General features: G+C 36.0%; 1 protein-coding gene and 1 pseudogene across 2 annotated transcripts; both read right to left on the reverse strand.

The window, feature by feature from the left end:
* Positions 1–7,445: 7,445 nt before the first annotated feature.
* On the reverse strand, positions 7,446–16,257 carry LOC149782619 (hydroxylysine kinase-like). Of its 2 annotated transcripts, none has more exons than XM_089934099.1 (5): positions 15,903–16,257; positions 15,226–15,348; positions 10,717–10,787; positions 9,630–9,798; positions 7,446–8,425 (listed from the first exon to the last, which is right to left on the reverse strand). In XM_089934099.1, exons 1-5 carry the CDS (start codon positions 16,147–16,149, stop codon positions 7,923–7,925), a joined length of 1,113 nt encoding a protein of 370 aa, XP_089790225.1. In that variant the 5' UTR covers positions 16,150–16,257; the 3' UTR covers positions 7,446–7,922. The 2 variants fall into 2 exon arrangements, with proteins under 2 accessions (XP_089790225.1, XP_089790224.1); XM_089934098.1 differs by having other exon boundaries at positions 10,717–10,838; positions 15,903–16,254.
* LOC149782620 (uncharacterized) lies at positions 11,092–14,813 on the reverse strand (annotated as a pseudogene).

Raw genomic sequence — 16,257 nt, forward strand, 5'->3', positions numbered from 1 at the left:
CAGGCCTGGGAGATGTTTTAGTTTTAGTTCGATTTTTTTTTTTTCTTTGATAGGATTTAGTGAAAAGTATCTGTGTTATGACCAGTATTATTAACGTTACAGTTTTGATCCCTTGCAGAATTTTAGTGTTTAAATAACAATTTAGTGGATGTGATATTAAAATTAACATCTCTATGACTTCATAATTCATCGTGCCTAATCAAAGACTGAAAAATTTAATTGTTAATAATTTTGAGTCCACCCTACAGGATGTGTTTAAAAGGTCACCATAAAGATGTCTCCCCATATTGGATGATGGCACTTCAGCTTTGGAATGTTCATGGTTACATCTAGCACGCGCCTGTGCTCAATCAGAACCCGGATGAATTTCCACAGGAGTACCACTATTCAGTAGGGCATTGACAAGGGAGACAACTTCTACCATTATGTCCAATTGAAGGAGGAAGAAAGTTCTTCACAGATTTAGTGTCTTTAACACTTTAAATACTTTCTGTCGAAGTTAAAACATACGAAAAAAATTTTAGACATGTTATTACTAGAATCATATTCAACATGAGTTAAGGTGGACTAATACAAACAAATAAACGAGTATGCAAAGTTTATTTGACATTCGTAAAAAGTAACATTATTTATTCTGATAAGTTGAAAATGAATGCAAGACTTAAAAATAAACAGGTAAACTGATAATTCATCCTATTAGTATATTTCTCAACCATGTAATAGATTATTTCTATCTGACCATCAATGCATGACATATGGGTAAATATTTGTCGAGGAGCAGCTCCATACAGTGGCTCGAGGCCTCGATCAATTAGGTAATGTAAGACGGAAACGTCACAGCAGAACAATGAGTTATGGCTCCTTTACAATTTTCAACCTCGTTGGCCATAATAGGATTTTTCTCAGCCAAGTACTGGGTCGTTTCCAACAGACTCATGATACATGGAGCATGTTCCTGTGTAGTTGTGGTTCCAGGCCCTGAACAATTAAGTATTGCAAAATGTTGATATTACTTTTTAGAACAGCATACTGAGGCACTGTTTCTTACGAAATATGAAGTGCATTGATCACATCAAGATAGTTCACATAGATAGACTCGGACCAGTTAGATATTGTAAATGGGATACCCTAGTGTTCTGAACATCAAATTAATCTAATGCTGCTTTATAATTGTCCAGCTCATTGATCCTATCACGATTTTTCTTAATATTCCCCGTACAAAGGTAGCCATGGGTCGGGGAGGGTGCCCATCCCATGGATTTCCTTACAATTCCTTTTTTCTGTACATTTCATGTCTTCTGTATAACGGGTTAAAGCTGCTACATTTTGAGCTATTATAAGGGGACAAGGTACGAGAAGAAACGAGGATAGCTTGAAGAAAGAATACACTATAGGATGAAGGAAAGAAAAGAGAAAAATATGTGAAGAAAGAACACACTATAGGATGAAGGAAAGAAAAGAGAAAAATATGTGAAGCAGAAGAGATAAAGAAACATGAGTATTGTAAGAGTATAATTAATAATAGGCACACGTATACAGCTTATAAAACTTTTATGACGATATGTACAAATGAATAACCAAGACATAAGTCAAGATTGAAGATGCATCAACTAATATTCATACATATAACTTAAAGATTTCAAACAATAGACAGAAACAGACTGTGATACTACTATGTTGATAAATGTGTGCCATTCAGTTTCAAACCATTCCAGATTGTAATTTCTTTTGGCTCATTCGATCTCACAAATGTGGTGTCGTTTAAAAATTATAACAAAAATATATCGATGGAGGTTTTTGGCACATATTATATATGTATCATTTAGATATCAGCAATATAATATTAATTATATTGTCTGTTTCTGATATACCGACAACTATTCCTGTATTTTTATAGCATTTTTTTTTCCTTTCTACCTTTGGTGGAGATACAAGAGTTAGATTTAGGTATTAACCAACTGATTTATAGGTAATCCTATATTCTTTATAATTTGAGCAGTACGGTGTGGTTGTCTATGTGTATCTCGGCGACAGTGCACAGTGAGTAATGAGACATTGATACTGATCAGGAGGTGAAATCTGACACCCAATGTACGGTGTTATGTTTATTGTCTAGCCTCTCATAAAAGTGCCGGATAACCTATGACAAGAACATCACCGTGAGTTCATCTTGGAAGGTACTTTAGAAAGATTTATTATCGCTTGGACACAAAGGAAAGTTAAAAATGTAGAGAGTATATAGGAAACGTAATTGTGCTCTGATTCGGTCGCACACAGTATATTTGTTTGTAAACGACGACATTGAATCTCGGGCTTGTATTTCAGTAGAGCGAGGATATCTGCATAGGAGTCGGACGTTTTAACACATTAACCCCTGGTGACGAGTTTAAGTGGCAGGAGGTAGTAGCCTACTGCCGAGCTCTGTAGCGTCAAGGTCATGTAGGATACACTAAAGTGGGTGGTATTATAGAAAGGTAGACAGATGTAACTCTATAATGCTACCAAAAAATCAGGAATTTCTAGTTGCACTACAAAATACAGAGGGCAAAACCTAATTTTTTTAACCCGATTTTTCTACCCAAAATTCGCCCCTGGTCGGAATCCGATTTTGTGTCCGGATTTTAGACTTTTTGGTCTCAGATCTAAGGCAGACCGGTATGAACTGCAAAACAGACAGATGAACCTTTGCAAAAATTAGAATAAGATGGGCATTCGGAATAAAGAGTGGTCTCGATACGAACATAACGGGTCCTTAAGGTGGCGCTATACAGTTTCGCATTTTCCATAGGGTTAAGATTTTAAAGAAAAAGAATTTCCCCGGCTTTCCTCACTGGTTATACTGGCTATTTAAAAAAGACCTTGTATATCTTAGGTATAATTAAAAGAACCTTTAATTCCCTTTATTTTGATGTATGATTGATGGGTGTACTATGGGTTATAGAGTGTACAGCTTGGCCTTATTTCAAATGTGAACCTTTCAAAAAAGTGCTAGCTCTACTTGGTCATTTTCACTTCCTGAACTTCAGAGGTAAATTGTATAAAAAAGAGCCGATAACTTTTTATACATTTTATATATTTGGTAATTCATTCATTGCACTTTCAGAGGCTGGTATTGTCTAGTCTGGCAAAATTAATTTTCCCTGTTTTAATAGCTGCTATGTATAGTGTACTTTAGACTAATTCAGGCTGATTTTTTACCACAAGGGAGCAGTCATTTTAGTTAGCAGTGTGCTTAAATCATGTAAAATTTCCAAAAGTACAATATCCAAAGAAATATCATCCACATTACATTACTGTAGCATATAGGTATGCCAACATTCTCTCCATTGTGCATGTTTTAAATGCAAACTACTTCACCTTACATACGTCACTCTCTCTAAAGTACATATTAATTGGTGAGCGCCCCCTAAACAACAAAATAATGAAACCTCCAACTTGTACCCTTCTGCTCATGCGCGAACAAAATAGCCAATGAAAAAGGATGTTCCTAACACAGCTAGGCAGTATGTTATTGGAAGATCACCTAGAAGTTGGTGTTTTATGATTTATTCAGAAATAGCTTTCAAAATGTGTTTCCTACTCGAATTTCAGACGAAATCGACAAAAACCTCCAGGGGTTAATGTGTTAACAATAAAGTACGATGAAATCTCTGAAACGAAATCACCTTATCGGTACTATATATTAACACAAGGAGTACAAGGGTGACACCAACCACGGGGGCTTGTATATTTGCTTACAATTTACCTGTCATACATATACTATATATTATATACGCTAGTACATGTATGACAGGTAAACTGTAAGCAATGATTATGATACGAGCTTCTGTGACTCCAACGGATGGCTCGATTCTACTTTTGTCACGCGTCTTTTATCGCTTCAGATTTGCAAGAAGACTGAAAAAACTACAAATGTCCATTCAATAGACAGTAACGTACCCAGGCACGACTCTCGGACGACCATTGTATGAATGTAACCCGGTGAGTTAACCTTTATTGTCACCATTACGGTCACAAAGTCTTTCTTCAGGAAGTTGTAACTACAGATTGGCCTGCTGTTTAAAGCCGCAGCGTAGAGGGTCACGTGATTTGCGTGAACTATAAACGTGCAGACGGTACACTAACAGAATATTAATGGAAGTGATATGATTACTAAGTGAAGTGCTATTGCAAACAGACCTGGTACTTTTAGAATAATGACATATGATTCTGATACATACATCAATATTGTCATTATGCCTGCATTTACTAAATGTATGTTTTTTTTAAAAAAATTCGTTATTTGATCTTTTTATATTTTTAATGATCAATTTTGGAAACATACATCTCTCGACATAACACTTTTTAAAATAAATAGACTAAATACTTAAAACGTTGAACAGGGATCTACTAAAGACCTATAGTATACATGAACCGTAAACACGGTGAGACATATACACAGAAATACATTGTCAAACAAATCATATCATTATCGGAAACACTTTTTTTCCTTTAAAACTGAACTTTTCTAAAGCAAGTTATGTCAAGAAAATCAACTATACTTTATGCTTGAATAAATCAAGTTCATGTTCATTTTAATAAAATATCGTCTCTTCGTTACATTTGCCTTTTATTGCATTTTGCCTTCCGCCGCATAGTCATTAATACAGTGCATTTTTTTAATGTTCACCGTTTGTCCATGCTTTGAGCAGCTTACTCAATACTTTCTTAAGCCCGTTTGTCTATGCATCCATCCATAAACATACCTGACACCCTTCCAGCGTCCTAAGTAGTGCAGTGGGGCACAACGGGGGAATCCTGTGTCAAAAAGATCTGCGGAATTTAGGGCTAAACGGGAATTTAATATTAGGCCGCCATTTATCAGCACTTATGGTACAAAGGAAAATTAACACCAGTCTACCGCCTTTGTCGTTTTAATGTGAAAAGTGTTAGTGCTATGTTGTACTTATATATATATATATATATATATATATATATATATATATATATATATATATATATATATATATATATATATATATATATATATATTCAGACTAACTATGAAATAAAGTGAATAATGTTAAAAAGAAAGCAAAGGAAATAATATTTTTCGATTTTTGTTATTAAAGGAATAAATTATACATTTCGGCTGTCCTCTGCTTGTTGAAAAAGTAAATGGTTCAGACAAATTGAATTTTGAGGATATTGAAAACGCAACCTATCTGAATGACTACTTTGCATCAGTCTCCATCATTGATGACGAGCAGGGGAGTTGTGCTCTGAGAACGGTGTTCCATTACTGGGGAATTTTTTGGTTCTTTTGCGCGTTCTCTTACTTTGTTGCACTCTCCATTGTCCCGCTCAAATCTAAGTAACATGCTTCCCCACTTCCTTATTGCGTTCTCTCACGTTCTTATTTAGCACTTCACCACTGATAATAAAGACATTGTCCTAACTCCACAATTGTAAGGCACTGACAGAACTTTTGACTATGTACAAATTAGAGAACACGAGATCTTACGTCATCGTGTAAATGTCGCGTGTTTGGGCAGCCGGGCCAGATCTTATCAGTCAAGATCTACTCGGGAGAGTCTCAAATTCCATAATCAAACCCCTTGTACTTCCCTTTAATAGATCTTAAAATTAGAGATGATTTGCTACCATATAAAAAATTTTTAATATTTGCCTATTTTCTAAGACTGGAGATTAATGTTTATTATTCAATTATCGTCCTTCGTTGCGTGGAAAAGATTTCTGAAAGGATTTTGTTTAGGCATTTGTTTAAAAAAAAAAATTCGGAAAATAAACTTACGTATAAGTCAGGGTTTCAACCGATCACTTCAACAGCATACAAGCTGACCGACATCCATTTTCATCTTTTTTTAAATTATCAATCACAGGACACTAGACTTTTTAAATGCCATTATTCCATCAGTTGTTGCCCACAGTGAAGGCCCAAATATAAGACATTCGAATTCTCTTTCTGTCTTCCAGACATAATTAAATAAAAATAGCAAATTCATCTTGCTGGTCCATAAGCAAAAGAAAGATGTTTTGCATGCTACACTGATGAATAGCTATCCAGTGCTTAAGGCGGATTTATATTTGAACCTGAGAGCGTTTGCTACGTAGCTATTTATAGAATTAGGGATTCTCCATCGGTAACGTAGAAACTGTGTCAGCATCAAACAAATAATTCTACTAATGGTAGGCGATCAATATGGTCTTAATATTTTATCTAAATTAGCATGCGTGACCTGAGTAGAAGATCAATATTCAACAAAAGGATGTGTTGTTTTGCTTGACATACGAATGACTCTTTGATTTGATGCTTTCATGAGTTCATTGTGACTTGGCCGAATTTGACTTAGTATTTGATATTCAAAAAAAATATCCTTCTGCATTTGATTTTTTTAAGCCTGATATCTGAAAAGAGCTGTGCTAAAATGCACGTTGTGAAGCTCTTGTGACTTTGTGTTCCACCAATTTCATTTAGTGAATGATTTGGACTTCATATTTTTATTTGAATTGGTGTGTGACTACCATAGTTTAGTTTTAATGTGTTCAGGTGGAATATTAGGTAATTTTTGTTATGTAAGTCTCCTTTTCTATCCACCGCCCCTGTGGCCTGTGGTTAGAGCGGAATCCTTGGATGCGGGAGTTCTCGAGTTCGAATCCCGGCCGTGTCATAACAAAGACTTATGAAAATGGTACAGACAGCTGACTCGCTTGGTGCTCAGCGTTAAGAAGTTAGTGTTAGGACTTGTCGGCCTGTTGTCAGGATAATGTGACTGTAGGACATGATGATATATGTCTGTGGCATGATGCCCCCATTGCTAGGCATCTCTATCAACTACCACAGTGTAGATATCGTAGCGATATGATTAAAATTGTTAAAGTTACGTTAAACAATTCCAAATAAATCTGTTTCTATAGTAATACATGCACATATAGAGCTTTACCTTGACCTTTTACTCATTTAATGCATAATATGACAGGGCTGATAATATATTTCAGTCTTAAATTGAAGGGAGATAAATGGTTATAGTAACAAGATAACTCTTGATTAGACAGACTTATAATAATACTTCTGATTATCTGAAATGCAGTTCAAAATCTTAAATGTTGCCTGAAATGCATCATTGCTATTATTGATGTATATGAATTTGCCATATAATTAATACTCATTCATGTAATCTTTGACAAGCAGGACTATGCACACTATTAACCAATGCACTTTACTAATATTCATAGATCTATCAAATGAATCAATGATATAGGACTCCCGATACACAATGATATGGAATAATGTGAACCAGTCTAGAAAAGGGTGAAGATAAAATAGAGCATATATGGGTTTGGCGGGTCAGGATTGGTTGATAATGAAAGGAAGATTTTAGTAAACAAGAATCTTTTGATAACTTATCTAAGTTGTAACTGGAGACAAAAACCCAGAGACATGGTATAATTGATGTTATTTCAGTTCTTTTACAGACTTGAGCATGGAAAAATCATTTCTGTAATTAGCTCCTGACACTTTGGTGCAGAACTTAGAGCTAATTTCAAACACAAGATCCAGAAAATGCCACAGCTCGGATGGTTTTCTCTGCACAGAAGCTTTCATCAAGGATGTATCTATATTGATAAATATAGCATTGGTCCAGAGCATTCAGAAATTTAAAGGTATTGAATTTTAATATAATTGTGTATGCATAGGGTTACTATGGGAACTGAATTAGTACCACGAGTCCTTTAATCTTCCATGTATCATTTCCGGTGCACGACTGCATATATCATAAAAATATCTTCCTGCGTTAAGACCAGGTATATTCAGTTTTGAAGTACAAAAATACTACCTCCGGGCTGCACGTTATTTGGACCAGATACATCAATATATCCTTTATTAACGCAAGAAATTAATACATTATCTATACCTTTTCTCAACTGGAATTTCTGGACTCAAAATTAACGCGTGGATTATCACATTGTACAAAAACGGAGTGTTGAAATGTTTCATCAGGTAGTTTCCATAGAAACTTCAAGGTTTCCATGGCATCCTCCATCTCTAATGTGATGTACTTGTTGTCAGGGTCTCTTGTAAACATATCTGTGCTCAGCACATACGTCTGGAGTAATCTGACGCATATAACAAGTTTTAAGATTCTCAGTTCTTGCTCGTGTAATTTAAATTCTGATAAATAACCATATATAATCAGTCTTGCTACCTCCAACGGATCATACTGCCTTTTGCAAGACGTCATCAAGTCTGCCACGGCTGTTGCGATCTCGTACACGTAATATCCTACACAACTGTCTCCAAAATCAATAACGGCAACGATCTTCAGATCAGTATTATTTCCTTCCCCTGTGATCTGTTTGGAATCATCTGATGCACCACCGTTCACAATTACGTTACAGTTGTTGATATCGCCGTGGCACGTCCCTGAAAAGCATAACAAACTAAAACTTTGCTAGTGTTGCGTATTGTGTAAATCACACACATACACACGACAGTGATAATTAAAACTTATAAAACTTTCGTTATGACGTGCTTTTAGATCTTTAATCTAACGATGCATCACATCATTACATTAAAACTCAGGCTTGGTTTGGTTTGGTTTGGTTTAATAGGGCTAAACACATTCTTTAATATCTTATAGGGCTATAAATAACGACCAATTTATTTTGGTGGAGGAGGAAACCTCGAAGACTCCGAAGAGAACCATAGACTCACGGAGAGCTACTGAGAAGTGATCTCACATACCCACGTTCATCTTTGCTAGCCAAGGTTCCGATAGGATAATCCTATCTACACCTTGGCGGATCGAACATATATATTGGGATCTTGTCCTAGCGACATTAATTGAATTTCATAAGTTGCAGTATGTAGCGTTGCGCATTGTACATCGGCCGAAAATGATGGTGGCAATTAACCTGAAAAGGACAACTGGAAGTTTGACATCGCAAATATGACTATGTACCAGAGGGAAGCCATTACATGTGTATTTGAGTGAAAGGTATTTGTGCAAACACGGACCGGCAGAGGAAAACTGTTTATTTATCAGTCCATTCAAGTTGTGTGCTCCCTACGTCATTTAGAATCAGTGTTCAGATTTGAACAACTTAATTTTGATTGGATGCGGTAAGTTGCCGCCGCATCCAGTGAAATTCATAGACCCGAAGCACAGAAATATTTGCTCGATAGCTTACACGTAAAGTCCAGGAGCTGCTGAAGCCGCAATGATTACCACCACCACCCGCTCCCCCTTAAACATGAGCTCGTAAGAAGCGGAACTTTTCCTAGAGGAAATTTAGAAAATAACTAAGTTCTCTTCACAGCTTCATAGTTAAAATTACGCACAGGAAGCGGATCAGAATCGCGAGATTTCAGGGCTTTACCATTCTCTAGACCGCTTGCCTAATTCTAGACCCGTCCTTGTGGAGATGAGAAACGCTTGCTTATCTAGGTATCATGGGACGTTTTGCTCGATAGGTGCTTTTTGCAAGCCTGGCGGTACATCAATATGTATCTTTTCCAAAAACGTATGTATATATGATGAGATTGGGAGAGTAACTCTCCTCTACTTTGTAGAACCAAGCTAAAAATGTTCCTCTTATACAACAAGGTTATAATATTACTAAATTACCCCTTTGCAGAGTGTCCAGTATCGGTAAGACACTGTCTTCATATGCCTTTATCACTGCCCTTCCCAATTCCTGTTGGTCAGCAGAAAGGCTGGTCAGCAGTGAAAGGAGTGCGGTCACGCTGGTCAACTGCCAATCGTATATTATTTCCAATGCCGGATGATAAAAATTCTGTTAAGAGTGAACGATATTAAAATATTTCTCAGTGCGAAAAGTATTTTTTCATGACAAAGTATTGACCTTCCATTATATCGTCTAAATTGCTTACAATATCTGCGTGGAAGTAATTGACCTGCCATTGAACCAGTGACTGAATTAAAGAAAGATATTTTGGTATTCAAACAATAATTGTGCAATACACAATTGAAATTTACGAAGAAGAAAAAAAAACAAAATAGTTAACACAAAAAATGTTTCCCTGTGTCTTCTTAACAGCCTTTGTGGCATTTCTAGATGATGTTAATAAGTTATGTTGTGTTCTTTCCAAGATTGTTACACTTCGAATCCACAAAACTATTTGCTTTATATGGATACAATGTAGTTTGTTTTTCAGAATTTAAAACAATTGTTTGAATCTATTGATACATTCTTCATTTATGTTTCAATTTTTTTATCTTAACAAAGAAATAAAAAAAGCAAGCAGTACCCTTCAAATAAACAACAGACACACCAAACTAGTCACTAGAATAGCAGCTATAACAGGGGTCGGCAACCTACGGCACATATGCGTACGAATACATTAAAACTGAGTTACATCTTTCCGGAATTCATTACTCGTGGTTTAATTTTATTGAATAATTAACTTTATGAACAGCGACGACAAAAAGCGTCTCTTTTGAGACTCTAACACCATAGTAGAAAAACTGACGCAACATGAAAAAATTTGTCTTGTCTTTACGAAGCTGCATCTATTAATTCCTAATGCTTTATTTCAATTAAAATTTTAATCAAATAAACCTTTTTATTCCTTTTAGGAAAGTGACTTCTTTTCTAGAGTGCACAAAATGACAAAATGTTGCTCTAGGAAGCATTTTCTAAATTATCTGTCAAACATTACTATACCATACGTTACAATCTTTTCACACATACCCTGAAAGAGTTGTCCACCATTCCAGTAAGCTTTCCTATTTCCGGGAGCAGATGAAGAGGATTTCCGGCATCTAAGAAGGTAGAACCCGGAATGTATTCCAACAATCTCAAAATGAATTTTTCTGTGACATAAAAAAACAAAAACTAAATAAATAAATATAAAGGTACTAATTTATACCGCGCGGTGACATCATCTCTTGTGCGCGGTGACAGCAGTTATTCCACTGGTTTATTTACAAACTGTGCAAACAAAGAAAAAATTACAAAACATTTCTTTATGCAGCAGCAAATATTTTTATTTCCATTAATAAACTATGAATGATATTAGTAGATGAAAAATGAAGTGCAAACTAATAACAACCAAATGTCATTCACACATATTATATTCATGTTTTATTTCACATCTTTTTTACACACAAAGAAAATAATCTTATCTTACCCAGTACAATATTACTGTTCATTGACTCATCGTGTGTCATATTTAAGTTCTAAACAAGGCATACTATAAACGCATAATGTTAACCCGCACAAAAGATTACTTCTTACGCCAAAATGTTTTTTTTTTTTTATAATAATGCAAGTTTCTCAGATTATATGAATGCTGTTTCCTAGATTCTTTCTTACTTCCTTCCCTTCTAGTTTTGGAGAATAAGAGAACGGGGGTTAACAAAGCTTAATATACATGCGTAGGCAATGAGAAAACATGCACTAAGAAAGGTGAATATGCGTAGAAAGAGAATTCAACGTTATTATCGTCAAATCCAGCGGAGGGGTAGCGGTGTCAGCGTCACTGTGATCGAGTGACTAGTGCTATAAAATTGTAAATAAATGGTACGTGGTTGGACTGCGATTGGGATCTATTAAATGAAACCTGGAAAATTGAAAATCAGTGTAAATAGACTTCGAATATTGATGTCACAAGTACCAGCGTGTGTTCTCAAAAGTGAGACATAGAACTAATAATGTATGTATGTATGTATGTATGCATGCATGCATGCATGATAGATAGATAGATAGATAGATAGATAGATAGATAGATAGATAATTTTTTCATCGACTTGTCACATACATATCTTGCATTATTATTAGCTTTTAATTTTCTGCCCCACTCACCACCGGACAGCAACATCTGCCTCATTCACCATCGGAAGGCAACATCGTTATCGTCCAAAGAAAGTGATAAAATTGCTGGATTTTATAAATAAGACAGAATGCAAGTAATGACAGTTTCGTACGAGAAGATTTCCTTTTAAAATAATTTAAAAATTAATTCTAAAATAACTTGTGGTGCTAATGAGAATGCACATGAACCATACTAAATAAAAACGTGTCATATTTTGCGTACGTGAATCATACTAAGTAAGAACGTGTCATTATTGTATACACGTGAATCATATCAAGTTTGAACGTGTCAGTATTGTGTGCATGCGAATCGTACTAAATGAAGAGTGTGTCGCTATTGTATGCACATGAATCATACTAAGAAAGTGTCATTATTTTCTGAACGTGAATCGTACTAAGAACGTGTCATTATAGTATGCAAGTGAATCCTACTAAGAACGTGTCATCATTGTATACAAGTGAATCATACAAAGAATGTGTAACTATTTTCTGCACATGAATCATACATATAACGTGTAATCATTGTATGTATGTGAATAATTCTAATTAAGAGCGTGTAATTATTGTATGCACGTGAATCATAGTAAGAACGTGTCATCATTGTATGCACGTGAATCATACTAAGCACGTGTCATTATTGTATGCGTGTAAATCTTACTAAGAACGTGTCCTTATTGTTTACATGTGAATCATACCAAAAAAAGAACGCGTTATTAATGTTTACACGCGAATCATAAATCATACGCAGTAATGACGTGTCATTACTGTATGCACGTGAAAACATACTCAGTAAGAACGTGTCATTACTGCATGCATACTAAGTAAAAGCGTGTTAATTCTGTATGCACGTGAAACATACTAAATAAGAACGTGCCATTACTTCATGCATGTGCATTATACTAAGTATGCACGTGCCATTATTGTACGCACATGAATCATACTAAGTAAGCACGTATCGTTATTTTAATAATATAGTGAGAGTCTCACACACTAAAATTAGTACATTATGTGACACAATTAAAAGTATGGATTTCATGCTTACACTGAGAAGAAAACTTTAACATCCATTAATGCAAAATCTATCACAACTGTTTATATATAAATTAAATTGTATTTATGTCCGCTTCAAATGTACATCATTCAGAATATCTACATAACCATTTTTTCCTTCTTGCTGGTGAAGTCATACAAAAATGACCAAGCTCACCCAGCCCTGTATGTCAATGCTAATTCGTAGAAGCAGCACATACAAAAGGGTTCCTTAACTGATGACACGTGGTGAGAATCGTTACAAAGCTTTCTTCTTAGCAAAATTCCTCGTCATAGATTTCTGCACCATTCGCTTTGCCTGATGATGCGTCACTTCCGATTCCACACAATGATATAATTCATCGGCCTAATCATCTTCCGAAATGCCTCCAGAGGCTCTCCCAGTCGGTGCCATCGAAGCTCCTTCCATCTCAGAGAATGAGATGTCAGGCTTAGGGAAGGCAGGTTTGAATTTTTTCCTTACATCTGCCATGTTTGAAAGTTCTGAGATTTTTGTAGCATGGCCAGAAGCCGATTCAATATCCTTGAAATTTCGCATTAAAACATTACTTTTTGCTCCCTTACTCTTTAGCTTAGAGAATACATGCTCGTGAATTTCCTCTTCTTCAATTTCCCTTCCAGCCGCCACTTCAAGCTGTACTTCCTCGTCCACGTTGCCATCCATTCTTCCAGGGACATCTCTTCTCTCGCACCACCAACGATAACCCGAGTTAGCAGCTTTGCCTTTCGTAGAGGGACGTACTGACCACCGGTTATGTAGGCAATCGCCATGAAAAATTCCTTAAATGGTGTGATGTCAGGTTCGCATACGACTAAATAAATAGTGTTTCCCATTTCAGCCATTTGTCTTGTGATATCCAATGGGTCTAGCCCTAAGGGGCAGCCAGTGGGAAACCCGTCACTTCCGCGTCCAAGCCCGTGCGGGGGAGCGTCTGATATAAATACACAAATTTTGGTCGCTTCTGGACGCCAACTAAGTTTTGTCAAATCGTGAAGAACATCAGCGACTGCTTCTGCCGTGTCCCCTTCCCCTTCAGCGCTGCATGCGTCTAACCATGATTTCATGGTTTTGGGGGATGGGGTAAAGTCGTGTACCCGTGTCCCAAATTAACTGTCCTGGGGCGGGTGATCCGAGTACTCAACTAAAGCCAGTTTAATATCAATTTTCTCGCTGGCCACTATTTCCTCTACAATTGTTCGAATATTCTGTCTTGCCGTTTTGATATACGACCCCATATTTCCAGTATAGTCCATGGTAAAAACCAGATCTAAAACTTTACTGTCATGCCGAACAACTTGTGGTCTCTCGTCTTTCTCCACTGATAGCACACCGGTTTTTGATCCGGGTTTTGACGCAGCCCCTGTTGAGTCTGGTTCAGATTTACTTTCCCCAGAATTGGACTTTGAATCATCTTCACCATCAGCTCCAACAACACCGATCATACGTTTCAAATAATCCATTCTTAAGGAAAAGCCATATGCAGTTAGTTTATGAAGGTTAACACTACTTTTATATGTGTTCGATGTGATCAACTAAACATTGCAAGTTCTCTAGCTGCAATCTCGGTTGCAAATCCGCGTAAACAAACGTCACGTGACTTTGCAGTTTAAAGTCTATTTCTAGAGTATTACATCGGCTTTTACGTGATTTACGTGATAAGACAGGTTAGGCGTAGCAGTATTTTCTCTCATATCTATTAATAGCAAAACTAAACACACGTGATTGAATGTGTTGAACACAGTGAATGAAACTCTACACCGTAAATCTCTTTTTTGCGTTAGATCTGTGTCATTGAAAGTTTTAGAACAGTCACTCAACAGGCAGGCTTCCTCAGCGTAATTAAATATGCATGCTTCATCTAAACAAAAACGTTACAAAATAGGCATAAACGGGACTCAAAGCCTTACTCCGTGCCGTCTAAACCTAAGATTACTTACTTGTTTATTTGATTATTTACTATGTCTGGCCACTGAAAATGATATTTCGTATAGTCAAGAAATACTGCATGCGTGATTTGGGACATGCAGACGATTTTATTTAACGTCATTTTGCATATTTATTGAAGATAAATTTATTGACAGGTACAAAGAAACAAAAATATTAAGAAAAAATATTCAGAACTTTATCAATAATCGTTTTATGTCGACATTTCATTTAACGGGTATGTTATGTAATCAAAATTATGTACTGAGCTGGATGATGACGACCACGAAGACGACGAAGATAATAAGAATGATGACAAGATGGCAGTTCTGGACTTATTCATTTTGCGCAAGTCAAAATAGCGATACCATTGGAGAAAAGGACAGTCAGACAAACAAAAATCATATACGTACTGTACAATCCATCTTCTGTAGGCAGATCCTCTACACTAATTAGCTGTTTTTCCAGATTGAGAATAACCCCAGTGGTCGGGATTCCAGATTTCTTTAGATGCATAATTAACTGACTTTGGGCTTCTGCATTAAAAGAGATGTGTAAAGTAATACAACATAATTAAGGTGTGAAAAGGTAATACAAGATAATTAAGATGTGATAAAGTAATGTAACATACATGTAATTAAGGTGTGAAAAGGTAACGCAACATAATTAAGATTTGACAAATTAATACAACATAATTTAGCTCTTTTCAATAAACATAAGAGTTGAAAAGTGAAATTATCGTCTTCAGAATAAGCCTAATAATCGTCGTTCGTGTTATCGTTGTTAACACCATTATATTGAAGAAATAACGATCGTGCTCGTGTAATCGTTTTCTTCGTGGCTTATTTTAAATACAACTGATGGATCATATATCAAACATGCGGACCTAATATATACAGAAACACAAACGAAATTATCTCCCTGGGGATGACAACGACAACGAAGATGGTTTATCTCTTCTTTGTTGTCTTAGATGTGTTTCACCTAAAAAAAATAACGTCTTCGGTTTATTTTCAGAATGTAAAGTACAGCTTTAAAAGTGAATCACAATATATACAAATAACACTAACCAATGACTATTATTGCATACCTAAATAATTGACGTCAGCCAAACTTTCCGATCCAACGATCTTCAAAACATATCCGGTGCAGTGTTTCTCCACATTGTCATACGGATCATTATCCTCATCTCGTGCCACCTGAACCTTCAAATTTAGATCAGTATATCCAACTAGAGGTGTTATTTTCAAGGCTTGTAAACCATGACGCTTTTGGACGAGACTTGTAATATGTTCCAATGTCACCCTTGGCTTTACACAAGTCTTTTTTGTATCCATTTACATCCATACATTAAAAGGCCACTCCCATACCCATCGCATAATGGTCACAAAGTGCGAGTTGTCCAAGTATTTATAGGTGTGACAAAACGAATGTTCACAGCGCGA

The sequence above is a fragment of the Sinohyriopsis cumingii genome, chromosome 15 (assembly GCF_028554795.1).
Source record: "Sinohyriopsis cumingii isolate HCF-2022 chromosome 15, ASM2855479v2, whole genome shotgun sequence".
NCBI lineage: Eukaryota > Metazoa > Mollusca > Bivalvia > Unionida > Unionidae > Sinohyriopsis > Sinohyriopsis cumingii.

What these genes read in the sequence shown, in the direction of transcription:
- LOC149782619 (XM_089934098.1), bottom strand. Translation starts at nt 16,149, where the DNA reads ATGGATACAAAAAAGACTTGTGTAAAGCCAAGGGTGACATTGGAACAT. An exon ending in GGCTGACGTCAATTATTTAG is followed by an intron (nt 15,349 to 15,902) that starts GTATGCAATAAT and finishes CTTTTAATGCAG; the next exon opens with AAGCCCAAAGTCAGTTAATT. An exon ending in ACTGGACACTCTGCAAAGGG is followed by an intron (nt 8,426 to 9,629) that starts GTAATTTAGTAA and finishes TATGCTTTTCAG; the next exon opens with GGACGTGCCACGGCGATATC.